Raw genomic sequence first — 27959 nt, 5'->3', positions numbered from 1 at the left:
AAGTGAGTTGTAAGCCCTAAGGGTTGTAAGAGGGCAGATATTCTTGAAGATGCAACAACCAACACTAAATAGTACAAGGTCACTATTTAATGCAATTCGTTTATTCCCTTAAATTACAGTTTTATTTGTTCAGTTGGTCAGCAACCTAGATAAAAATAAGATACATATAATCACAACAGAGTCTATGCATTTGACCAGCTATACAGACCTATATAGAGGTGATACTATATGTTCGCTGCCATGATTCTACTAGGCAGAAATTATTTGATTATGCAAGTGTCACCCACTAAAAACTTATCAACAGCATTTCAAAATACGCTTCACCAGATCAAAAATGAAGCAAAAGCTTGCACTGCCTTATGCAACTGGAACTTTGCAGCAGACATCAAAAATATCATCTAAAGGGGCATGATCACCTGTTCCTTCATCTTTCCGTGCATACAGCAACTGCTTCCCTTTAAAGACAAACATCCCTCCCTAATAAAAACAAAACAGAGAAATAAATACATGCAAATGCCTTGATTAAATAAATTGAAGGAGGTAATAGTTGGTCAATGTTTCATTATTGAACAGAAACCGAACCTGTTGCAGTACACTACTTTTATCATCTGCGATGGCTTTAATGGTATAGTTCTTTACTGCCTTCTGCAGAGCCCCAAATCTTGAGAACACCTTGGCCTGATGCATCAGAGTTAAGGCAGAAAAATCATCCTATACACCATGCGAAACTGAGTATAATCCTACTCTCCCAAAAAGACAACTTTACAAAAACCTTGAAAAAATGCTTACAATAGCCGGAGTGAAAAATGTACGGCCAAAACCATAGTATAAGCCCAAAATGTCATAAGCCTGAAATAAATTACGTTTCAGTCAGACTTTACAATTGCTAATGAGGAGATATCATGAATGAAAATCATATGAACTACTACGCAACATTTTACCTTGCGCTCAGGATCGGCATAGAGGCAATCCATTGGAAATGGTAACTGAATATCAGGGAGAAGAATCAGCTTCAAAGATCAAGTAAAGGCCAATTGTAAAACTGTTTTACCTTAAAAGAAACAAAATGCAATGATGGCTTCAGACCCACCAGTAGTGTCAGCAGAAATATTGCCATTTCCATTGTATTAAAAATCTATTGGCAATTATGTCTCCAATCTGAAACATTATTCTATAATCTAAAGCCATGTTGGCATTTCAACTATGTCATTGAAACTTCAATATATCCAACATTGATTGACCAAATATCTGTTTTAAGGACAAACTCATTTCATTTTTCAGGAAGAGGAAAGCAATTTTTTGTTGGATTGAGGCAGGCATACTACCCAATATGATAAATGAAACATGCTAGATTAACTTCTGAAGTGCAGCAAAATGATGTTTTTTAATCGAGTGTCCAAATGTGACTTGACACGTCTTTCCAAGAATTATGATGCGAGATACAACTATATGAAAATAATGAACAACTGTAACAAATTTCACTATGATAAATTAAACATGCAAGTGTTTAGCGACAATTAACAAAAGAAAAAACTTTACTTTAGGACCTGTCCTTTATAATAAACTAGACTAAGCAGTCTAATAGTGTATTTAGAAGTGTATGGGAGAGGAGAGTAGAGGATAAGAGGGGGAAGGAGAGGAGAGAGAGTAGGGGAATGCTTAGCCCTCCCATTGTTTGGATGTTTTAAAATTAAGTTGGGAATAGATCTCCCTCCCCTTTATTTTGATGTTTTAAAATTTAAGACGGGGAAGGAAGTAATTATATAAATTGACAATTATGGCCCCTTCCCCCTTAAATAACATCCAACCAAACAAGGTTTATTAAACCCTATTCCTCTCTTTCTCTTCCATCCAAAGAAGCTGTAAATACTGAACTTTATTGGTAATAATAGCTTAAAACAACCTCCATTTAATAGTAAAGCAATTAATGATGTATGCCACAGTCATGTCACATGGTATGCTTATTTAAACAAATATGAGTCCACCATAATAGCCATGCTTGATGAGACAAACCAGATGAACCAAACAAGGTTCATTAAACCCTATTCCTCTCCTTCCCTTCCATCCAAAGAAGCTGTAAATACTGAGCTTTGTTGGTAATAATAGCTCAAAACAACCTCCATTTAATAGTAAAGCAATTAATGATGTATGCCACTGTCATGTCACATGGTATGCTTATTTAAACAAATATGAGTCCACCATAATAGCCATGCTTGATGAGATGAAACCAGATGACTTTCAGCCCATTATGCCTAAAATTCTTTAAAGTTTTAAAGAAACCTTTCAAACATATGAACAACACCAATGGTCATAGTCATCAATCATGCTTATTTTTTAGTGTCGCTCTTTCATTAAATAAGCAAGCCACAAGACATGGTAGTGACTGGCCATATACAATTTCATTCTTTTTCACTGCAAGAAAGTTAAATGAATACCAAAACAGGACAAAATCACTACCTCAGAAATAATATCAAAGAGTCAAGACAACCACCCTGATCTTTGAGCACAATTCATAGGCACTTTAAGTGTGTGTTTGGATACCAATGAAAAATTAAAATTATTTTACTATTCAGCTTATTTTTTCTACTATTCATGACCCCACTGTATTTTTTGATACTATTCTTGAACCCAATATACTATTTCAACTAACTTTTACCTTTATCTAAGCCCCAGTCTAACATATAATTTTTTTTTTTTTTCTTTTATCCAATTATGATTGTCAAGGCTAGCACCATTTTTTAAGCACTTCCATTGCACCAACACTCAAGATACTAGGCACATTTAAACGATACAAGCCCTTTAATATGGTGAATGTGCAATTGGGAAGAGTAGTGATGACACCATCCAACTAAAAAATGGGAAATGATTTTATCAAATGAAGGCTATCTCGACAAATTTTATCAAGTGAATGTGCTATTGCTCAGAGTAGTTGATCTGGGTTTCAATTCATCTAACCAAAAATTTTCAGAGCAAAAACAGAGCTATCTCGACAAAGCTTTCAATTTTCTAAATTAAAAGTAAAAATAAGTGCTAAAAAAAAGTGTCAATTAGAGGTTCAAGCCATAGCCCATTGGTCCTGGCACCCTTTGTGGTGCCAACGTATGTGGTTCGAACCCCGCCTCCGCCCTCCCCCACTATTTATCACAAGTGTATCAAACTAGTGCCGAAAATACATTCAGGCAACATGAGAAGAGAAAGAAACAGACCCGGTCTGCAAGAATCCGAGCTTTGTCAGGAGTGCCAACGCCAATTGCCACCAATTTGACACCAGCTGCGTCGAATTTTGGTTTCGCTTCTTTCAGAGCAGAAGCAAGTTCCCAACTTTAAAAAACAACCAAAATAGCTAACAAGTCAAAACAAAGTCTAGCTTTTTGGATTTTTTTTTTTTTTTTTTTTTTAAAACAGCAGGTGTGGAGACTAATTTGTAATTACCTGCAAGGGCATCCAAAGTGCCTCAAAAGTGCAACAACAGCTATTCCCTGAAAGCAAAAAAATAAAGCTCCAATCTTGAGAAATGAAACCCAAAAATGGAACGAAGAAAGGGAGTGAGATTATGAACACACACACACACCTGGTTCTGATCCCAGAGGTCCTTGAAGAAGACGGGGTCACCAGCAGCGGTGAAAATGTTAACATCACCGAGGGTGTCAGCGATATTTGGGCTGAACGGCGAAGTGGAGGCCCTCACATCCATGGCTTCGGATTTTTCTACCCAGGTTGGAACTTGGAAGATAATTGAAATACCAGTAGGCAGAGACCAGTACACTATCAATGGAGAAAGACAAGAGAACTAGCCTTATAGTGTACCACTCTATCAGAAACAATGGGTGGCGCGGATTTAAAAGCGGAATTCTACGCTGCATTTAAATTTGCTAACCGCTGCCTACCCATCTGGTTATCCGTCACATCATTATTCTTTTTATTTTTTATTTTTAAATATTTTACAATATTAAATTTATAAATATATTAATTTTACAAATTTATTTAGTATGATTTTAACTTTAAATATTCATCTACTTTAATTCTAATGTTATTACTAAGTAATAAATTAATAAAAAAAGTAAAACAAAAAAAATATTGTCTATTCATAGTCATCTAGGTGGTTTTAATTTTAGATATAATTTTGTCCTTACGTGTTCATCTATTTTAATTTAAATGTTTATAATTGAAAAAGCTTGGATAAAGTTTTTTAATTTTTTAAAATTTTTTTGCATTTATATTTGAATTTTCTAACTCGGGTCGGGTTCGAAAGTCTTTAGAACCTAACAGAATCTAAGGGTGCTTATAATGAGAAGGTCAACGAGGAACCTAACCCCACCCTCGAGGATAGCCATCAAGGGAAAGAACACAGTGTTTAAGCCTTGGCGCCTATGGATGTTGATATCGCCTTCGGATTCCTCAATTGTTCCCACACTCTCCAATCACCTTTTAATACATCCCACGAGCCAATCACCGAACTCTTTGCTCACTAGCCTCTCGATATGCGCGCAAATCTCTGGGATCTTCTTCTCCAGCATTCTCCTGAGCATAGATGACGGCGTTTTGTCCAAGATGAGGTGAGCAGCACATAATTGCCCGTCCTCGCTCACAAAGATCTCGGACTTGAGGAGGTAGTTGAGAGCTTGGTCGTTGACCAAACTTATCTTCGGAGTAGTGTACGCTTTGTCTGCAAAAACCCACCCCAAGTGAAACCTTTTCTTGCGAGAAGGAGTCTCGCCCTGTACGAAAGTATGAGAGCCCATCCAACAAGGGTTTGGGAAGTGATGCTATGAATAGGGCACTAGACCAGATTTCAAGATCACCCTTCATGGTCCGATTTGGAAATCGGACACATCGTCGTGACTGTTAGAAATTCAAGATCATTCTTATGATATGCAATGAATGAATTAATGCATTTAATGCAACTCTAAATTTTGGGTATGTGAATGGTCACTTTAGTCATTTTCATTGATTAAAAACAATGAAGAATAATAATAAAAATGTCTCTAAAAAAGTAATTATAAATCCTATTTAATCCTTAATAGCATAAAAGATACAACCTAACAACTTCCACCTAGGAAGAGTCTGAATCAAGTGCGTTATAGATCTTCTACTAGAGGTTTGTACCCCTATTATCTTATTATTAACTTATTATATGTGTTCCTTGATGCAACTATTTTTTTTTTTTATCATTTTATTTACAATACTAAATGCTTTTAATGAAAGATGTTTGTTGTCAATCAAATTTGGGGGAAAATCATGTTATAAATAAAATATAATGAATAACAATTTGTGTAGTTGAAGAAGATGATCTTTATGCGGTTTTCTTTCACTGTTTGTGAGGAGTGGAAGAGTCCCCATCTAAGCCTTAAGTCTAAGAAGTAACTGGGCCGCAAGGAACGAATGGGGCCCAGCCTATATAATAGAAGGAAGGCCTAGGGGACAAGAGGCTGTGAAAGAAAGAAAGAAAGCTAGACCATCCTAAGTACTACGGAAGAAGAAAGCGACGCAAGAAAGTCATTCTAGTGGAGATAGTAAGGAACTAGCCTTACCAAAGGAATGGTGCACGGATGATCCACGTATGGATTCCAGGAGATGCTTGGAACCACAGGAAACTTCCAGAACACGCAAGAAGGTTGAAGATTTTTGCCTCTGCATTAATGATGGGGTTCTTACCTAACCTCTACCGCATTAAATGCATATGAAACAGCCTGAACAGTACAAACAACCCCCAAAAGTCAGAATTCCAAGAGATAGGTGGGGAGGAAACCAATAATGTAAAGGAAAATATCCCTGAGAATCTGGCTGGCAACAAGATAGCTATAGAGATAAGAGCAAAGAATGTCATTATAAAAGAGGGGAGAAAGGCAAATGAAAGGGGGATTTGGGTGAAAGGAAAAAAAAAACAATCTGAAAGAAAGATAGAGAGAAAGTGTGTGTAACACCAAGGGAACGAAAGAATTTCCTGTTGTAACATCTGAGTAGAAATTGAAACACATGTGGTCAAAGAAATCAATTGTTTGAGTTTCCTATTGTGGTGTGTTTATTTCCTATTGTTACTTATAATTAGTTTTGTGAGACATTATAGTGGTGATCCGTGGAGAATACCTCAGGGGCCAATTTTTGTCCGCTCACACTGTTTATAAATATTTTATTTAATAGATTAGCAACAAATTGTTATATCTTTGTTATATGATGTTCCTAGATACTTAAGTAATTGTTTTAAGCGTTCAAGAATATTTTATATTTCTCTTTATCTCCCTTATCTCATTAGTGTATTTTTTAGATTTATAAGAAAATAAATTCAATTTTGTGTTTAAATTATTTATTCATCTATTAATGATTCATATATTGGATTAGATTATGAAAATATTTACATAATACTACTTTTTTCCTCTTTGGAATTGTACTCTTGGATTAGATTATAATCATCATATATAAAGTTACAACTATCACTTTTACTTGGGATTAACCACATGTTTCTATAGCATGACTTCAAAGCCCAATCACAAGTTAAAATTTTGATTACGCATTTGATATTTGGCTTGATCACTGTTGAGGTCCAAAATATCACAATATTGTATCAAGGCCCAAAACAATACCCAAAAAAAAAAAAAAATTATGAAATTTAAGAACCATTTGGGCTTTCAAGGAAAGGGTAAGGCCCAAATTCACTAAAATAAGTAGGAAGGGGCCCAAACCCATGAACAGGTAAGCTTTAGGCCTTATGAAACAAAGAAAAAAGGAAACTCAACTTAGCCCAGCCCTTAAGAGAGAAAATTGCTGGGGAACTCAAAGAGAAAGCTGAACCAAGATACCTGGGGATTCCCAGAAACCTGGGATCCTCGGGATATGCAATAGGAGACCAGCTGGGATTGAGACAGCTCAAGGGAGCATGCCCATGAATATAAAGAACGAAAGCAGATATGTCCCATCAGGCACCCAATGATGCTGAAAAAGGCAGAGGACTTGGGAACTAGAACTTCATGAAAAAAGGTCAGGTACCTTGGGGAACCCAAGAAGATGGACCATGAAGGAAGGCGGTTGAGGATCTTTCAGCTTGATAGAAAGTGATGATGTAAAAAATCAATAGTTAAGCTCTTCATCTTAATGAATGGACAAAGCTGTGATTGGGGTCGTCTCTGTTGAAGGAAAAACCTGCAAAATGAACTGGGTGGAAGAGTAACACGCCGATGTAGTGTTAGCCCAACCGCCTCCAATGCTTAAGTCAGTAAGGGAGAAAGATTTTAGAGAGAAACAAACTAGAGAGTGATTTCATAGAGTATTTTGTGTGTACCTTTAACTTTTGTTACCTTCTCTTTTATAATTGAGTGCCTATGTGGGTCCTTTTTTTGGACAATACCTAGGCCCAAGTAGAAACAAAGATCCTGAGCCCTTTATTTGTTGTTTGGTGGACTGGTCTTGGTTCACCGCAGTTAAATATGGCTGATTACAAACCAAGTTATGCATAAGTCACATAAAGCTCCTCAAGGCAAAAATGTAATTCCTCCTAAGAAATAAAATACCATTATAAGTGTTGTAAGGTTGAATTTATTCAACCATCTAATTGGCTTTATTCCGTGCCAAATTTGCTTGTAATTCAGCATTTAGTAACCCTGTATTTAGGTGGGTTTGTTGTAAGGGTAGTGAGTGAAATAGAGTGAAGATTGCTCAAGAGTGTGCAAGAAAACAGAGACTCGCGGCTGGGACTCGCGGGTGACTCGCGGCTGCAAGCCGCTAGAAGCAGCACACGTGCCAAGCATGCTGGAAGATGAACAGTCATGCTAGCTGGAGCACTACAGGACAAAACAGGACAACTGGCCATACGGTTAACTCACAACTGGATCTCGCGACTTAGTCAAGCCGCGAGGTCAAGCCGCGAGCCACCCCTGTTTTGTAAAACCTGACGTTTCACATTCCTCTCCCACTCCAGTATAAATACCCCTTTTACCCACGATTGAAAGGGGGCTTCCAGAGAGAATTTTAAGAGAGAAACCCTAAAGAAAAACAAGATTGTTTCACCCACAATCTATACCTTAGAGTCTCTTCAAATTCCTCTACTCTCTTCCTCTCCATTGTCAAATCCTTGAGAGGCATTATACCAAACCTGGTTCTCACCATCATCATCACTGTGAGACAGTTGTTTGGATTTCTGGGAAGCAGTTAGGAAGGAACCAATCTTCATTGGTTGATGCTACGGTCTAGTAGCGGAATCCGGGAAGCTAGAAAAGAAAAAGGTTCGGCGCAACCTCGTTGGAGCAAGAAGCTTGGAGGGCTTAGGTGCACTGGGTAGATTAGGCTTGGAGGGTCTATTGCTGTCCTTATATCCCAACTGTATTTTCTAGTGGATTGTTTACCGCTTGGAGGGCGGCGGAGAGGTTTTTCGCCGAGAACTTCGGTTTCCTCTTCGATAACACATCGCGTGTTGTCTTTGTGTTTGCATCTTCCTTCCTCTCTATCTTTGTCTTTTTATTATCTGATGTGGTTTTATGTTGTTATGGCTTAGATAGTCTTTAACCAATTTCGTATTATAGCATGTGTTAAGTTTCCGCACACTAGTTGTTTGACATATTGCTTGTATTGGTTAAGTTGTAATTTTGGGGTCTAAACGTTCAGAGGTGTTTTGTACATGTTTTTGAACTTTCAAGTGTTTTAGTTACAAGACAAGTAAAATAATTATTCATAATATTCACAATAAGAAAGAGATTGAAATAGAGTATTTAAGGCTTATCTTTTATTGTGTAAACATTTAAAAGAATTCCTTCACTTGGTACCCTGGATGTACTGTCGTGGTACCTTTGACGTACTAGGCCTGTAATCCCAGAATACTGATTCTCTGAACTATACGATCTTTCTTCATGCTTATTATGGAATGGAGTTTATCCTTTCCCTTTACCTCTATAGGTCTTGCATAATAACACACTATACAATACACATATCTTCAAATAATTGTTAGTTTCTTAGATTAGGATATACATTTTAATACATATACATATATGTAGATGAATTTCATGAGAATGAGTCAACCACGAGAATCCTAGCCTCAATTCTCACAGACTTAATGATTTTGCTTAAGACATGTGGGATTTGGAACTCAAGTTCAAGTGGCTTTGCTTGGGTATTGCCTTCCAAGATAGTTAGGTGAGGAGGATTTATGGGAGAGAGTGATACTTGATGTATGCATGTTTTGGCATATGTTTCTTTGGAGACTAAGTGGTATTTTGAATGATCTCAAGGATATGGGACGAATTCCCACTCCTTGGCTCTCTCTTGTTTTGTCCCTCTTTTCTTTCCCCTCCCTTGCTGGGCTCTTAAAACTCTAAGAATATATCTTTTGAACCTCTGAAATCTCTCTGTGAATCCCCATTTTTCTCCCCACTGAATCCCCTTTCTTCCTCCCATTCTACTATGCCTTAGTGTTCCTTTTATAGTGGACATGGTTTGGTACCCCGAACGAGGACGTCTTTGGTCTACTAGGTAAAACCATGTCCTCTAGAACTTGGTTTTTGTTGGATTTTTAATGTCTTTTTGCATACATCTTAGTTTTCCCATGTGTTAGCCAAAGTCCTCTTCTCAAGGCTTCAAAAGGACACGTCAAGGTCCTAGGGCCTTGATGCTTTTCTTGCAGCATATCCTCTAACCGAGATCCTTGCGGCATGTCCTTTAGCTTGACCGAGATCCTTTTCTTTTTTCTTTATTATTATTATTATTTCTTTCTTTTTTCCTTCTTTTTGGGACTTTGGGCCTTCATGGTCCTTCTTAACTTCATGAATTAGGCATTCTTTTATTAAGACCCATGGTCTTTCTTTACCTTTCATGGAATGGGCTTTCTTGTAAAATTTTGGTCCTCAACGATGCCTAATTAATGGGCAATGAATTGCTGTATTTATGTTCAACAGCTAGTGCATTACAAAATCTTTGTCTGAAATTCACTGCTCATTTTGTGACCGTTACTCCATCCGTTATGTGTTATCATCAATGAGCGTAATAAATGCCTGACATCGTCTCTTAGTTTATGATAGTATCATCTTAATGATGATCGTAAATTTCTAACTCATCAGCTGCCCCATTGTTCAAATCTTTGTCTATTGGACGAGATGAGAACATATTCGTTTGACGCTTCATATTCCGTGTATTGCGCATTTATGACAAGTTAATTTTTGAGTAGTTGAGTGCCACGTGTACGGTTAGGATGCGTTCGACGTGCAGACGTTTCTCAGTTTTCCTGCGCATGCTTTAGCCACTTATTTCACATTTTTCCCTTCTGTTTCCTTTCTTCTACAATCTTTCCTTGTTTAGTTTTTATTCTAGGGTTTGTCTCTCCTTTAAGCTTCCTTTCTCTGTCCTGCATTCCCTGGAAAGTTCTTCGTGCTCTTGCTTCTTTTCCTATTCTTCCATGGTAGATTACTCTGCTATTAGGGTTGATTTTCCTTCAATAGCTTTTCTTTTTGCTCGCCTAGGTTATTTACTCGAGTCTATAGAGGGAGAGTGCCTCAAGTGGGTCAGTCTCTTCGTAGGGCAAGGCTGTCCATACAAATTTGTCCTTTCTTCATTATTCCCTCTAGCTTCCCATTCTACTAAGGTAACTAGGTCGTTAAAGATGTCTGAGGTCAGGTCTAGTGACCTGGAGATGGGGTTATCCTCGTCTGATGACCGTGTGATTTCGAAGGCTACTTCTCTTTCCACCCCCTATAAAGCCTGGACAATTTTGTGTTCCCTCACGGGAAAGGACAAAAAATGGATCAGGGATAGGTTTCAATTCCCTGATTTCGTAAAGATTAGGATCCCGAATGACGAATAGAGAGCTTGTCACTCTTATGTTGACGAGGTTTGTTTTTATGAGGCCGATTTTACTACTGGCCTTCATTTCCTTGCTCATCCCTTTATTGGGGAACTTTTTTCCTATTTGCATCTTGCTCCGACACAATTAATGCCCAACTCTTGGCAGATCATCATCTCTTGCATGGTAGTGTGGATGTCTGCCAATGATGGAGATGTCATTAGGAAGGATGAATTCCTTCATTTTTATTGTCTGAGAAAGTCAAAGGACCCCGACTATTATGATTTTAAGCCATGGGATAGGGCTTCTAGGTTGACACTCAATTACCTGTCATCTCTCCAAAATTGGAAGCCATACTTCTTTTTTGTTTCTAGAAGTGGTTGGGAGTTCGTCCCTGGTGAGGACCTGAACGAAGCCCCCAAGTTTTTTCATAGTTGGGGAGTTCTCATGTTCTGGTGCGTCTTTCTCGTTTTTCTGTTGTTTTTCTTTTCTTTTATGAGTGACACTGGTATGTGACATACTTGTGTTTTCATTTGCAATTTCCCAATGTCCTCGTCTAAAGAAGAGGTATCAACGTTGTGCTGAGAAAGTAAATGAATATTTGGAGTCTATCAAGGATTTTGACGAGCTTGTCTCTCCTCAATCTTTATTTCTTCATTTTTTGGGTCCGATGTTTTGGGCAATTGAACAATCTCTTTGACAATGGCAGATAGGTTTAGGGACCTTGTGCTTTTAGTCATAGCAAACAACTCCTTTTATGCTAGGTTATGTTTGGACAACCTTTTATGACGATGCTAGTTGTGCTGAAACAACTCTTTTATACTAAGCTTGTATTAGAACAACTCTTCTTCTTTAGTTGTGTTGGAACAGTCATGTTTGAATGGCAATTTTGGTTGTGTTTGGAACAATATAGTATTTTAGCTGTGTTTGAACAGCTTTTTGTTGAGTCATGTTTGTATGACGATGTTGGTTGTGTTTGAACAATTTAATATTTTTTAGCTGTGTTTGAACAACATTTTATTAAGTCATGTTTGAATGATGATGTTGGTTGTGTTTGAACAACTTAACGTTTTTCAGCTGTGTTTAAACAGCTTTTTATTGAGTCATGTTTGAATGACGATATTAGTTGTGTTTGAACAACTTAGTATTTTTTAGCTGTGTTTGAATAGCTTTTTATTGAATCATGTTTGAATGACGATGTTGGTTGTATTTGAACAACTTAACATTTTTTAGCTGTGTTTGAACAACTTTTTATTGAGTCATGTTTGGATGACGATCTTAGTTATATTTGAACAACTTAGTATTTTTTAGCTGTGTTTGAATAGCTTTTTCTTGAGTCATGTTTGGATGACGATCTTAGTTGTGTTTGAACAACTTAGTAATTTTTAGCCATGTTTAAATAGCTTTTTATTGAATCATGTTTGAATGACGATCTTAGTTGTGTTTGAACAACTTAATATTTTTTAGCTGTGTTTGAATAGCAATTATTGAGTCATGTTTGAATGATGATATTGCGCTATACTCGTGACTTAAAGTCGTGGTATTGGAGCGTCTTTAGGTTAACCATTTTTTTTTATTCGTGCTTGAATGAAGATCGTATTAGCTGTGTTTAAACAGCTCTGATTTAGTCGACTCTGGTAGTTGTGTATTAATAACGTTGATGGCAATTACGCCGTTGGCTGTGTGTGGCCAGCTTTTGATTTGAAATTTTAATGAAGGAGATCCTTAGGATGTCTCCCAAGGATAACTCCTAGGTGTTGTACACATTTTCATTGATAAATAACTCATAGATAATCAATGATAAATACGCATGGATAATGCTTTCATGTATTATTGTGAATGACAAAAGTAATAACTGTCGTGCATACTGATATAAAGAGTATGCAGCTTAAAATGTAAAGCATTCCTTACTGGCAATATTTCTTCAAGTGTTCTATGTTCCATGGTTGAGGCAATTCCTAGTCGTCTAAAGATTTTAGGTAGTAGGAGCCTTCTCTTGAGTGACGGATTACTTCGTAGGGGCCTTCTCAAACTAGTCCTAGTTTTCCTTGGGATGGATCCTTTATTGCCTGTGATACCTTCCTAAGGACGAGGTCTCTTGTGTTGAACCTTCTTACCTTAACCTTTCTATTGTAGTATCTGGCCATCACTTCCTTGTGTTTGGCCATTCGCTTCATAGCCTTTTCTCTAACTTCATCAATTAGGTCTAAGTCACCGTTGATCTCCTGCTAGTTCTTCTGGTCTTCATAAGTTTTGACTCGGAAGCTTGTCAATCCCACTTCCACTGGTATGACGGCCTTAGTGCCAAATGTCAATTTGAATGGTGTTTCTCCTGTTGAAACTCTTGTGGTTGTCCTATATGCCCAAAGGACATTTTTTAGTTCCTCAGGTCGTGCCCCCTCAAGCTGAGTTTTGATAATTTTGAGCAAGCTTCTATTCGTTACTTCTATCTGATCGTTGGCCTGAGGGTGTCTTAGAGAAGAATAGTGGTTCTTAACTCCTGAGTCTTGAAAAAATTTTCAAAACTTGGGATTGTCAAACTGCTTTCCATTGTCTGATATTATGACATGTGGGACTCCAAACCTGCAGATGATGTTTCTCCACACAAAACTTGTGACTTTATCCTCTGTTATCATTGTCACTAGTTCTGCTTCTACCTATTTTGTGAAATAATCAATTGCAACGATCAGAAATCTGAGTTACTCCTTCCCTAGAGGGAATGGGCCCATAATGTCAATTCTCCATTGGGCAAAGGGCCATGGTGAAGATATGGGTGTCATCGTCTCTCCTGGTCTCGTCTGGACTTTTGCGAAGCGTTGACACTTATCGCATGCTCTGATGATGTTGTATGTGTTCTTTTGTAAAGTTAACCAGTAATATCCTGCTCTGAACGTCTTTCCTGCTAAAGATCTTGCTCCAGTGTGATTTCCATAGATTCTCTCATGTATCTCACGGAGCACATAATCCACTTCTTCTGAGCTGGCACATCTTAGATAGGGGAGTGAATATCCTCGTCTGTACAACACGTCGTCAATGATGACAAAGCGGGCTGCCCTGATCTGTATCTTCCTTGCTTCCGCCTTATCTTCAGGGAGCCATCCTTCTTTCAAGTAATAGATGATGGGAGTCATCCACTCGTCCTGCTCTTTTATCTTTAGAACCTACTCACCTTTTCTGCTTGGTTGCCCCCTTATCTCTATACATAGTTCGAAACATTGTAGTCGTCTGATGAGGCCAATCTTGCTAGGAAGTCAACTTTTTCATTTTTGGCCCGAGGGATTTGCATATAGTCTAGGTTGTCAAAATGCTGTGATAGTCGTTGGATGATCTTCAAGTACTTCTGCATTCTTTCTTCTTTGGCTTTGTAATCTCCCTTCACTTGTCCAATTATTAGCTGAGAATCAGCTTGGACGATAAGACTATTTGCTCCTAGAGCTTTTGCTAGACTTAGCCTTGTTAGCAGTGGTTCGTATTCTGCCTCGTTATTTGTTGCTGGGAATTGCAATCTAATTGCATATTTCAACGTTTCTCCTTCTGGTGATATAAGAACTACTCCTGCTCCTCCTAGTTTTTTCATGGCTGACCCATCTGTTTGGACCATCCATGTTTCTGTAGGGGGTTTTTCTTCCTTACAGGGATAAGTGAATTCTGCAATGAAGTTCGCTGGCACTTGGGCTTTGATTGTTGCTCGAGGCCGATATTCGATGTCAAATTGGCCTAATTCAATTACCCATTGAATGAGTCATTCTGTTGCATCTATCTTGTTCATCATCTTTCTTATGGGTTGGTCTATCATGACAACAGTTGGGTGTGCTTGGAAGTAAGGACGAAGTTTTTGGAGGCGACCAATAATGCGAAAGCTATCTTTTCCATCCTTGGGTAGCTTGCTTTTGCTCCCTGGAATGCCTAGCTAGTATAAAAGACTAGCTTCTGGACGTTTCCTTCTTCTCTGATTAGTGCCGAACTTATTGCTGTGTTGGATACTGCTAAGTAAAGGTATAGCTTTTCTCCCATCACCGAGGGGCTTAACAGAGGTGGCTTCATCAAATACTCCTTTAACTTTGCAAAGGCTTCCTCGCATTCATCAGTCCACTGAAAGGCTTTTTTCAATACCTTGAAAAATGGCATGCACTTGTCAGTTGCCCTAAAGACGAATCTGTTTAGGGTTACAACTTTTCTTGTCAAGCTCTGCACCTCCTTCACTGTTTTTGGTGATTTAACCTCGATTATTGCTTTCATTTTGTTTGGATTTTCCTTTATACCTTGTTGGGACACCATGACTCCCAAGAACTTTCCTGAAGCAACAACAAAAACACACTTTGCAGGGTTTAATTTCATATTGTACTTACGTAGTATGCTGAAGGTTTCTTTTAAATCGTCTAAGTGGTTGGCTTCATCCTTGCTTTTCACCAGCATATCATCTACGTACACCTCCACATTCCTTCCAATCTGGTGAGAGAACATACGGTTCACCAATCTTTGGTAGGTGGCTCCTACGTTCTTCAATCCAAATGGCATAAATTTGTAGCAGTACAACCCTTGGATGGTAACGAACGAGGTCTTCTCTTGATCGTCTTCGTCCATAGGAATCTAGTTGTATCCAGAAAATGCGTCAATGAAACTTAAAAGCTTGTGTCCAACAATTGAGTCTACCAGCTGGTCAATCCTCGGCAAGGGGAAGCTATCTTTTGGGCAGGCCTTGTTCAGGTTTGTAAAGTTTACGTACATTCTCCATTTGTCATTGCTCTTCCTTATCATTACCACATTTGCTAGCCAATCTGGATTGAAGACCTCCCTGATGAAATTAACTTCTAGTAGCTTCTCTACTTCTTCAGTTACAGCCTTGTTGCGTTTTGGTGCAAATATTCTCCGTTTTTACTGTACAGGTTTGCATTCTAGGTTGACATTGAGACGATGCTATATGATCTTCCTGTAATCCTGGGCATATCCTTGTGTTTCCAAGCGAAAACATCTTGGTCTGCCTATAAGAAGGAAATCATCTTCTCTTTCTCTAACGTTAGGAGTGCTATTCTGATCTTCAATACCTTTGTCTAACCTTTTAGGACGATCTCCACTTCTTGTTGTATTTCTGACGGTTCAGGAATGGGCTCTGGTTCATTGATCACCTAGGTGTGGTTCTCTCTAGATGCTAAGGCAGCTTGGTAGCATTCTCTTGCCAATACTTGGTCTCCTTTGATTTCTCCTACCCCATGGGCTATTGGAAACTTCACCTTAAGTAATACGTTGACGTTGCTGCTTTTAGTCTGTTGAGTGCAAGTTTTCCCAAGATGATGTTATATGTTGAAGGGCAATTAACTATGAGGAAATCAATTTCTTTGGTGACCTGTGATGGATAAGTTCATGCAATTTCGGTTAGGGTGACGATGCCCCTAAGGACGATTCTATCTCCTGTGAAGCTTACTAGAGGCGAGGTGAAAGGCCTGATCCTTTTCTTATCCAATTTCATCTGCCGAAACGCGGGCAAGTAAATGATATCTGCTGAGTTTCCATTGTCAATGAGCACCTAGTGGATGTTGAACTCTTTTACCCTAAGCATGATTACCAATGGATCGTCATGAGGTTGCTTGATGCCGCGACTGTCTTTCTCTAAGAAGATAACATTAGGCTCGTCATTATTTGGCATCTTCATTGGAGGGAGCCGTGAATGGATGCTGTTTATTTCTCTCCCATGTGCTTTTTTTAGGGACTTCAATGTTCTGCCTACCGTTAATCCTCCCGAGATCATCTTTATCTCTCCTACAGGGGGTTTGCTATCTCCTACCTCCGACGTTCTGTCTTGATAGTCCTTTCGTTGATACCTATAGGGCTCTGTCTTTCTGACGTACTTCTGTAACTTCCCTTGCCGAATTAAAGTCTCCACCTGGTCTTTCAAATGCCTGCATTCATCAGTATGATGCCTGTGGTCTTGGTGGAACCTACAGTACTTGCTTTTGTCTCTTCTTTCTACTGGAGTGCTAATTGGCTTTGGCCATCGCAGGGAGGGATCGTCTCTTATCTACATAAGGACTTGCTCAATTGGCATTATTAAAGGAATGAAGTTAATGAAGTTGGGTTTCCTGTTTAGAAGTTCCTTCTTTTTCCCTATGGTCTGCCCAACACTTTGTGTCTCAATCTTTTTATCGCGATTGCTGCTTGTTCCTTCGTCTCTCTTCCTTTTTCCTTTCATTTCGTTTACGAGCACCGCATCTTCTGTATTCATGTACTTCTGAACTTTATAGAGCAACTCTGCGATTGTTTTTGGTGGATTTTTAGTGATTGAGAAGAAGAAATTTCCTGGCAGCAACCCTGCTTGGAAGTTTGTTAAGATAACTTGATCTCCAACTTCATCTACTTGTAGCAACTCCTTATTGAATCGGGTGACGTATTGTCTTAGTGATTCTCCTTCTGCTTGTTGAATGTTGAGAAGATGGCTAGTTGGATTTTTGTGTCTTTGCCCCCTAATGAAATGACGAACAAAACCCTTGCTGAGTTGTTCAAAATCTGCAATAGTTCCTGGGGATATCTTGCTGAATCATACCCTGGCTGCTTCTTTCAGTGTTGTTGGGAATGCCCTACATATCACCTTGTTTGGGGTCATCTACAATAGCATCAGCATCTTGAATGATTCGATATGATCCAAGGGATCCTTGGAACCGTCGTATGAATCCAACTGTGGGAAACAGAATTTTGGTGGAAAGGGACGATTCAGTACTTCAGTAGTGAATGGTAAGTCCGTCCTTCAAATCATCCTATCTAGATTCTCTCCACCTTTGCCTTTCATAGCACTTTTCAGTTCGTCCATCTCCTTCCTCATATTGCGAAGCTCATTCTCCACCCTAGTGGAATCTTCTCCTAAGGTCCTGTCTGGCCTGTTGGCTTGAGAGTTTGATTCTTCTTCATTTTAGTTTTCACTTGTTCGCCAACATTCTGCGTTTTGGGATTCCATTGTCTTTTGCAATTCTTTGTTCTAGCAAGTTAGCTCTTCCACATTAGCCAAAAGGGCTTGGATTTGTTGTTGTTGCACTGTGTCTGGCTAAGGTGCAATCTCTACTTCCATCTCGCACTTCAAGGAACTCTTTTGTCACTGGGAAATATGGCTTGAATGATTAGCGTCCCCACAGAAGGTGCCAAATTGATGATGCAAAAAATCAACAGTTGAGCTCCTCGTAATAGCGAATGGATGAAGCTGTGATTTGGGTCGATTCTGTTGGAGGAAAAACCTACAAAATGAACTGGGTGGAAGAGTAACATGCCGGTCTAGCGTTAGCCAAACCACCTCCGATGCTTAAGTCAGTAAGGGAGAAAGATTTTAGAGAGAAATAGACTAGAAAGTGATTTTGTAGAGTATTTTGTGTGTATTTTTAACTTCTGTTACCTTCTCTTTTATAGTTAAGTGCCTAATCAATGGGAAATGATTTGCTGTATTTATGTTCAACGACTAGTGCATTACAAAATCTTTGTCTGAAGTTCACAGCTTATTCTATGACCGTTGCTCCATCCATTATGTGTTGTCATCAATGAGCGTAATAAATGCCTAACATTGTCTCTTGGTTAATGACGGTATCATCTTAATGAAGATCGTAAATTTCTGACTCATCAGAAAGGAATCTACCCATTTTAAGAAAATGACAAAAGGTAAAGTAGCCAAAAAGTGGGTCTAAAAAGTAGTATCTAGAAGTTTTGTGAAAAGAAGAGTTGGAAGTCGGCCCTTAGGACCTCCCAGAAGAGGAAGGTCAGCTAGGGACATTTGGAAAGGGAACCTCAAAGGGGGGAAATAGTGAGAAAATAAGGAATGGGCCAGCCACCAATGTTGCTGACACAACATTGGTTCCAGTACCCAAGGCAACAAATTGAGGGAATCAATGGTACACCAAAAACCCTAAGAGGGCATTATAAAAGGAGGGGGAGCCAACAGTGAAAGACATTCAGCAATAGTGAATCAAAGAGAAGATCATTTAGGAAACTCCTTCAGAATTCAAAAAATGAGAAGAGAGGGAAAACACCATTTGGGATCCTGAGATAGACACTAGAGAATACACTTGGATTCAAAGGGATTCAAATCTCACAAGTCTTGGAAGCCTAAAAAGCTATCTAAGTCTGTGATTTTTGAACTTATTTAGACCTTGTAATATATCCTAGTGCAATAAGAGCATAATGCATTAAAAACTTAAGAAAATAATGAAGCATTTTCTATTATCTTGAGGATCCCTAATGTTTTTTATTCACTTTCCTTTTACTTATATCATTCTTTACTGTTCCTTTCTGTGCAATACGTATATATTTTCTATGTGTTAGTGTGTATGTATTGTAGGATCCATGTTTTGTGCATAACTTGGTTTGTAATCAGCCCAACTTAGCTACGGTGAACCAAGCTCAGCCCACTAAACTTAAGCATAAGGCCCAAAATCCTTGTTTCTACTTGGGCCTGTGTGCTGTCAAAGAAAAAGAACCCACAATCACATTACATTTAATATGTTTTACATATTCGAGAGAAAGAGTTTGACTTTGACGTGAGTTCTATTTTTCCCTTTCTTTTTTATTTTGAATTGTAGTTTTTGTTGACTTTTATTAATTTTTAAGATATATTTTTCGGTGTTTTGGATTGTAGGATAGAAAAATCTAGGTTTGAGAAAGTTTGTTTAAAAATAAAAGAATAATTTCCAAATTCTATATACTTTTAATGATACACAAAATGTTATAAATAAAGTTTATTAAAAAAATAAATATTTTCGCTAACTTACCTTTTAAATTTCTAAGAAAAATTGTATTCTCTTCATTTCGGTATGAAAAATTATATATATATATATATATATATATTACATTTGTGATTGTTCTTATAATAATGAAAAAATGATTATGAAATACATTATTCTTTATTAAATTAGTCCAAATTTTAAAAAATAAATTTAATGAGACCACCCTAAAAAAATCATTCAGCGCAACTCATGGGTCTGCTACTAGTTAAGAATTAAGTATAGAAGTTTTATTGTTTAGATTGCTTTACAAATGTTATGTTACCATAGTTGATAGTGAACTAGCATGTAACTCGGTCTTAAGTATCGGAAATCAATCATCAATTTATCTATATATAAAAGCAAAGACCCTATGCAGAAGAGCATGAAGTTCTGCCATGTGGCACTTTAATAGGGTAATTTGCATTTAGCTTTTTTCTCTTTCTTTTTCTTCTCCTTTTTTTCCTCCAAATTTGCTTAATTAATTACAATTATTTAATGTATTCAGAAATCTATAGGGGGTAAAATCCAAGGTGTAAAATCCAATCACCTCCAAACTTTAGGGATGTAATTTACAATTTACCCTAAAAATTAAGATGATATTCCAAGTAGTACCTCAACATAATGAAGTGATTCTTCATTATTCCATGGCATTACAAAAATAAACGATGTTGTCAAACCAGATTTAGCATATGAGCATATACATGATCTAGATATTTACATAACTTTTTTTTACAAAAGCATAGACTGTATGATCAATTGCAAGCTAAATCATGTTCATATGTAAACATCTAAATGTTTCTTTGACCATGGTCTCATTTCTCTTTCCTACAACAATTCAGGTTAAAAACATGGACATTTATAAAAAGCTTTGTCTTGATTAAGTTGAGTTTTTATAAAAGCTGTAAGGAAGTGTTTTGGATCCTTGGCCCAAGGTATGATTGGATCCAAGCCCAATAAGCTCAATACAATGAATTTGTAGAGAGTGAGTTGGAAAACGAGGCTCTAATGAATGGGATAACAGTTAGAATGGATTTTAATGGATAATCAAACAGAAATGGACTGAAGTTATCTAAGTAAATTTGTCCTCAGCACAATCCGAGGAGGTATGTTCTAGTATATATTGATTGAAAATGATTACAAATATGGTTCAAGCTGCTATAATGCTTTCTCTTACAAATTTCCATCCTTCTTTCTGAGGGTCTTCCCTCTAATTTATACTCTCTCTTTCTTCTCATTTTTACCCTACATGTGGACAGTAGATTGCTCATTTTGATCCTTGTCCCATCAGCACCCTTCTAAAGCCTTCGAGGGTAGCTGTAAGGCTGAAAAACATTTTTTCAGATATCACTTCCTCATTAATACGGTCAGAGGGTTAGCTACAGAGCATTTAATGCGGTGGTAGCAGCTTTCTCTTAGATATTTCTGAGCTTCCTTGTACGTTCATAACTCACATCCCTATCAGTGGAACTTCCTGGAAGGTGACTTTGAACAATAGGATATACATTTGGTCTGTACTTTGTTTATCCGATGAGGAGTTTATCCGAGGAGAAACTCCTCCTCGGACCGCCTTCCCCAACCTTTCCATTTGCAACATATTCATAGGACTTTAAGCTTAACACCCTCACTACTGTATACTTGTCCTCGGACCAACCAATGTCCTCGGCCAAGGCCCAATAGATAATTTTGGGCCCTGATCCCTACAAAAGCAAACTGTTTATAAATGGGATTTATAAAAACAAACTATTTATAATTCAAGTTAACAATTATTGACCGCTTATCTTACAAAATATATATTTCATTATATCAATTATACTCCATTAGAAAAACAATTATATAATTTTGAGTTTAAGACTAATACTTATAAGTTCCATGTACTTATTTCTTCTTTCACTTATCAATAAAAATACTTTTTTTAAAAACAATGTCAAAATTTCCTACACTTCACACGAGTTTACAGCTAGTAGTCACTAATAGTAAGGATAAGGTGATCATCTCGACTTTCGCCCTAGATATTATAAATGAGTCATTTAGCATTAAAATGAACACTTGGTGTAAAATTATATTATTACAATTAGAAGCTAACTTAGATTTTGATTGTACTTTGACTTTAAGAACTTAAAAGGTAAAGTAGATAATTGTCACGATGGATTGTATCGCATGGAGTCAGGACGGGTACCTGACGACCCCTTGATACATGACAGCTGTCAAGGCAGATTGTATAGCATGGTGTCAATGAGGGTGCCTAACAACCCCTAGGTACGTGACAACTATCAGGGTGGATTGCATCTCATGGTGTCAGGAAAGGAACCTGATGACCCATAGGTAATGAGCACTCCTTGGCAACATGACGGCTCTCATGCATTAGACTTTCCACATACACAAGTTTGGAGTGGAAGGCGAGTTGTACATTTGTGAGACTATGTTTGGGGTCATCCATCTACTTGGGTTGTTGGATGACTAGGATGCCTATTAGTTGGTCATTTGATCGACCCTATCGGTTGAGTTCCTGGAGTTGGACGACTAGACCCTGTCAAACATCTGGAGTTTAGTCAAACAACTCACTTCAATTGATTTCTTTTTGGCCTTGTAGAAATATTCCTCATCATCCTCCAAGAAGTATAATCTTTCCTTTGGATGGCGTATTTTTTAAGCTCGGATCACTAATTGATAGGATATCTTTTAGGGATATAACAACTGCTTCAAATACGTATTTATGATCTATAGGTACTCCATCCCATATTATTAAGCTCGTCAAAGAGATCAACTCTGCAAGCTGTGTACCTTGTTTGATGTACATGTTACATACTCGAAAGGATTTATGGGTATTCGGAAGGAAATCTTAAGTGATTTGTACGTCCTCCGGGTAGTAAGAGTGCAAATATTCTTGACGATGCAACAACACTATATAGTACAAGGTCACTATTTAATGCAATTCGTTTATTCCATTTACGCTCCGTTTGTTTCGATATAAAATATTCTCAAATGTAAAATATTTTACATGTAAATATTTTACTTGTAAAATATTTTACTGTAAAATATTTGCAGGTGTTTGGCAAGTGTTGTGACCTAAATATTGCAAATATAAATCGGCCACCACCAGCCACCACATATCCAGCCACCCCCAACCATTGCAAAAATATACCCACTGTAATCCCATTTCATCAGCCACCATCATCTACCCAAACACCCAAGAGCCATCAGAATCACCACCAACCATTCAAAACACAACCATCAAAACCACCACCAACCACCACCAAAGCTTCAAAAAACTGCCACCTACCACCAACCACCTGTTATCCCATTCCATCGGCCACCATCATCTACCTAAATACCCAAGAGCCATCAGAATCACCACCAACCACCAAATCACCACCAACCATTCAAAACACAGCCATTAAAACCACCATCAGCCACCACCAAAGCTTCAAAAAACCATCACCAACTACCAAAAAAAAACAACCACCAACCACCAAATCATCATCGACCACCCAAAAAACAACCCAAAAATTCGTATCAGAAAAGCTAAAACACTCATAAAACCAAATCAAAAACCTGAAAAGAAAATCCACGAACAAAGAATCTAACATGAAAATCCAACAACCCAGCAAATGTAGTGGTAGCAAGACCGGAACAGCCACCAGCAAGATCAGAGCAACCATTAAAAACCCAAGCCACCGCTTAGCAGTCAAATCTCAATGAACTTCGTGAGAGAAACGAGAGGAAGGAGGAGTGTGGAGTCGATCGGTGGTGGCACCATGGGTGGGTGGCATTGCTGGTGGGTAGCATCGGTCAATGAGTGGCTTCGATCGATGGGTGGAGCCGCTATTGGTTTGCGCCAGTCGGTGGGTGGCGCCACCAAGTTTTGGGAGAGAAGGTATGGGTTGAGAGGGAGAAAAGAGATAACGTGAAAGGGGGATAATAGACAGCCTGAGAGTTGTCAGGTGAGAGTTGAGAGAAATTGTAAAATATTTTACCAATATTTTAAGTGTAAAATATTTTACACAAATTTGCTTAGATTGATTTAATTGACTGAAAATATTTTACTTTTGACTAAATGTTTTACTGCAAAACAAACACGGTAAAATGAGAAAATATTTTCTTGCAAATATTTTATGCCAAAACAAACAGAGCATCAACTACAATTTTATTCGTTCTATTGGTCAGCATTATAATCACAACAGAGTATATGCATTTGACCAGCTATACAGACCTATATATGGATACTATATGATTGCTGCCATGATTCTACTAGGCAGAAATTATTTTATTATGCAAGTGTCACCCACTAAAAACTTATCAACAGCATTTCAAAATACGCTTCACCGGATCAAATATGAAGCAAAAGCTTGCATTGCCTTATGCAACAGGAACTTTGCAGCAGACCTCAAAAATATCATCTAGAGGGGCATGATCACCTGTCCCTTCATCTTTCCGTGCATACAGCAACTGCTTCCCTTTAAATACAAACATTCCTCCCTGATATAAACAAAACAGAGAAATAAATACATGCAAATGCCTTGAGTAAATAAATTGAAGGACGTAATAGTTGGTCAATGCTTGATTATTGAACAGAATAACTGAACCTGTTGCAGTACACTACTTCTATCGTCTGGGGTGGCTTCAATGGTATAGTTCTTTACTGCCTTCTGCAGAGCCTCAAATCTTGAGAACACCTTGGCCTGATGCATCAGAATTAAGGCAGAAACATCATCCTATACAGCATGCGAAAACACAAATAATCCTACTCTCCCAAGAAGAGACAACTTTACAAAAAGCTTGAAAAAATGCTTACACTAGCTGGATTGAAAAATGTACGGCCAAAACCATAGTATAAGCCCAAAATGTCATATGCCTGAAATAAATTACGTTTCAGTCAGACTTTACAATTGCTAAATGAGGAGATATCACGTATGGAAATCATAATGTACTACTACACAACATTTTACCTTGCGCTCAGGATCAGCATAAAGGCAATCCATTGGAAATGGTAACTGAATATCAGGGAGAAGAATCAGCTTCAAAGACCAAGTAAAGGCCAATTGTAAAACTGTTTTACCTTAAAAGAAACAAAATGCAATGATGGCTTCAGATCTGCCAGTAGTGTCAGCAGAAATATTGCCATTTCCATTGTATTAAAAATCTATTGGCAATTACATCTCCAATCTGAAACATTCTGCTATAATCTAAAGCCTTGTTGGTATTTTAACTATGTCATTGAAACTTCAATATCCCGGTATCTCCAACATTGATTGACCAAATATCTGTTTTGAGGAAAAACTCATTTCATTTTTCAGGAAGAGGAAAGCATTTTTTTTGTTGGATTGAGGCAGGCATATTACCCAATATGATAAATGAAACATGCTACCATGCTAGATTAACTTCTGAAGTGCAGCAAAATGATGTTTTTTAATCAAGTGTCCAAATGTGACTTGATGTGTCTTTCCAAGAATTGTGATGCAAGATACAACTATATGAAAATAATGGACAACTGTAACAAATTTCACTATGATAAATTAGACATGCAAGTGTTCAGTGACCATTAACAAAAGAAAAAACTTTACCTTAGGACCTGTCCTTTATTATAAACTAGACCAAGCAGACTAATAGTGTATTTAGAAGTGTATGGGAGAGGAGAGTAGAGGGTAAGAGGGGGAAGGAGAGGAGAGAGTAGGGGAATGGTTAGCCCCTCCCATTGTTTGGATGTTTATTAAGTTGGGAATGGATATCCCTCCCCTCTTTTTTGATGTTTTAAAAATTAAATCAGGGAAGGAAGTGATTATATAAATTGACAATTATGGTCCTCATTTGTTAATTTTAAAGAAATAGATATAATTTGACTCATAAAGGCAAATTGACATTTTAAAAAAAAAATTAAGTCCTCCAAATTCCTTGAATTTGGGGAAATTTATAAAAAAGAGGTTAGGAGGGATATGATACCCCTTCAAATCCATCCCCCCCCACCCCCCCCCCCCCCCTCCCTTAAATAACATCCAACCAAACAAGGTTTATTAAATCTATTCCTCTTCTTCTCTTCCATCCAAAGAAGCTGTAAATACTGAGCTTTATTGGTAATAATAGCTCAAAACAACCTCCATTTAATAGTAAAGCAATTAATGATGCATGCCATTGTCATGTCACATGGTATGCTTATTTAAACAGATATGAGTCCACCATAATAGCCGTGCTTGATGAGATGAAACCAGATGATTTTCAGCCCATCATACGGTTCTTAAAAGTTTTGAAGAAACCTTTCAAACATATGAACAACACCAATGGTCATAGTCATTCAATCATGCTTATTTTTTAGTGTCATTGTTTTATTAAACAAGCAAGCCACAAGACATGATAGTGACTGGCTATATATGACTTCATGCTTTTTCAGTGCAAGAAAGTTAAATGAATGCCAAAACAGGACAAAATCACTACCTTAGAAATAATATCAAAGAGTCGAGACAACCACCCTGATCTTTAAGCACAGTTCATTATTCATAGGCACTTTAAATACTTATTAGTTTTGAAACATCTAAGCCCCTGCCTACCATGGAATTGATTTTTTTTTTTATCCAATTATGGTTGTCAAGGCTAGCACCATTTTTCTTAAGCACTTCCATTGCACCAACACTCAAGATACTAGGAACATTTAAACAATACAAGCCCCTACTTAACATGGTGAATGTGCCATTTGCAAGAGTAGTGATGACACCATCCAACTAAAAAAATGGGAAATGATTTTATCAAATGAAGGATAGAAAGTCTATTCAAAATCAATGACAAAATATGTTTATTCCTAACTTATTAAAGAGTATAAATTTGTTCAGAGTAGTTCAGCTGGGTTTCTATTCTTCTAACCACAAATTTTCAGTGCAAAAACATAGCTATCTCGACAAAGCTTCCAATTTTCTAAATTAAAAGTATAAATAAGAGTTAAAAAACAGTGTCAATTAAAGGTTTTAAGTGATAGCCTAGTGAATCTGGCACCCTTTGTGGTGCCTGATGTACGTGGTTCGAATCCGCCCTCCCCCACTATTTATCAAAAGTGCCAATTAGAGTATCAAACTAGCGCTGAAAATACATTCAGGTAACATGTGAGGAGAAAGAAACAGACCCGGTCTGCAAGAATCCGAGCTTTGTTAGGAGTGCCAACACCAATTGCCACCAATTTGACACCAGCTGCGTCAAATTTTGGTTTCGCTTCTTTCAGAGAAGCAGCGAGTTCCCAACTTAGAAAAACAACCAAAATAGCTAACAAGTCAGAAACAAAGTCAAGCTTTTTGGTTTTAAAGAAAGAAAGAAAAAAACATTATTGTCAATAAGCAGGTGTTGAAGACTAATTAGTAATTACCAGCAAGGGCATCCAAAGTGCCTCAAAAGTGCAACAACAGCTATTCCCTGCAAGCAAAAAAAAATCAAGCTCCAATCTTCAGAAATGGAACTCAAAAAAGTATATACATGTACACACACAAAATCACACGCATACACACCTGGTTCTGATCCCAGAGGTCCTTGAAGAAGACGGGGTCACCAGCGGCGGTGAAAATGTTAACATCACCGAGGGTGTCAGCGATATTTGGGCTGAACGGCGAAGTGGAGGCCCTCACAACGAGACTCGATCTTCTACTAGTACAAGTAGTATTGCTGACAGAGACAGAGTTGGCTGATTTTGTCGGGTAATAGGAAAAGGTAACAGTGGAGGTGGAGGAAGCATTAGGAGGAGGAGGAGAGGTTAAGGAATATTTGGATGGTGGAGCAGTAAGAGGTTTAGGTGGCAGGTTTTGTAACGTTGTTAGTTGCGGAGGTATTGCTATTAAGGCCATGGCTTCGGATTTTTCGACACAGGTTGGAACTCGGAAATCGGAACTTGATAATTAAAATAACAGGAGAGCCGGAGGTTAAGATTCAAGAGTCGAGAGTCAATCTTATCAAAAAATAAAAGATTCAAGAGTCAAGATTAGGGTACTAGCCCGTTTGGATTCAAATTAATTTGACTTTTGCTTTTTGTAATCTGCGGTGTTTTTTTTTTTTTTTTTCAGCCCGTAATTGTTGACAAGTTAATGGTAAATAGTGCATCTATTTACATTTTTCAACCATTTTTTATTAAAAATGGGTCCCATAATAATATTTACACATTTAAAAATTATTTCGCTACAGTGTTTTCAGTTTCAGTTTTCAATTTCAGTAAAAATAAACTCAATCTAAACGGACTCAAATATTAGGAAAAGACAAAGAAGACTAGCCTTAAGTCAAGTTTACCACCGTGCCCCATGCCAAGAACAATGGGTGGCGCGGATTATTATTATTATTTTCTTCTAATCTTGTACCATTGATTTATCTCAAATTATGATATTAATTATCTTAATTTACTTTGTCAAAAAAAAAATTTATCTTAATTTAAAAACATCCCTAGGTTTTTTTGTGATTAGAAAATGTAGTAATTTCAAATTATAATAAATGCTCTAAGTCAAGTT

At 37.6% G+C, this 27959-nt stretch overlaps 1 protein-coding gene across 8 annotated transcripts; it reads right to left on the bottom strand.

Moving 5' to 3' along the window:
- Positions 1 to 50: 50 nt before the first annotated feature.
- On the bottom strand, positions 51 to 27473 carry LOC126732941 (thioredoxin-like protein AAED1, chloroplastic). 8 transcript variants are annotated; one of them, XM_050436020.1, is made up of 7 exons: positions 26976 to 27473; positions 3433 to 3479; positions 3207 to 3321; positions 942 to 1010; positions 790 to 849; positions 583 to 678; positions 51 to 477 (listed from the first exon to the last, which is right to left on the bottom strand). In XM_050436020.1, exons 1-7 carry the CDS (start codon positions 27306 to 27308, stop codon positions 358 to 360), a joined length of 840 nt encoding a protein of 279 aa, XP_050291977.1. In that variant the 5' UTR covers positions 27309 to 27473; the 3' UTR covers positions 51 to 357. The 8 variants fall into 8 exon arrangements, with proteins under 8 accessions (XP_050291977.1, XP_050291976.1, XP_050291979.1 ...); XM_050436019.1 differs by lacking the exons at positions 3207 to 3321; positions 3433 to 3479 and adding exons at positions 26600 to 26714; positions 26837 to 26883 and having other exon boundaries at positions 26976 to 27471; XM_050436022.1 differs by having other exon boundaries at positions 942 to 986; positions 26976 to 27471.
- Between the last annotated feature and the right edge of the window lie 486 nt (positions 27474 to 27959).

The sequence above is a fragment of the Quercus robur genome, chromosome 6 (assembly GCF_932294415.1).
Source record: "Quercus robur chromosome 6, dhQueRobu3.1, whole genome shotgun sequence".
Taxonomy (NCBI): domain Eukaryota; kingdom Viridiplantae; phylum Streptophyta; class Magnoliopsida; order Fagales; family Fagaceae; genus Quercus; species Quercus robur.
Note: the sequence above shows the minus strand (reverse complement) of the source record. Positions and strands in the feature narration are given on the sequence as shown.

Bases quoted from the DNA above. Each gene is read 5' to 3' on its own strand.
- LOC126732941 (XM_050436020.1), bottom strand. From the start codon at position 27,308: ATGGCCTTAATAGCAATACCTCCGCAACTAACAACGTTACAAAACCTG. The intron at 679-789 runs GTAAGCATTTTT...CTGATGCATCAG, and splicing joins CATTTTTCACTCCGGCTATT to GCCAAGGTGTTCTCAAGATT. The intron at 478-582 runs GTTCGGTTTCTG...TGTTTTTATTAG, and splicing joins AAAGTAGTGTACTGCAACAG to GGAGGGATGTTTGTCTTTAA.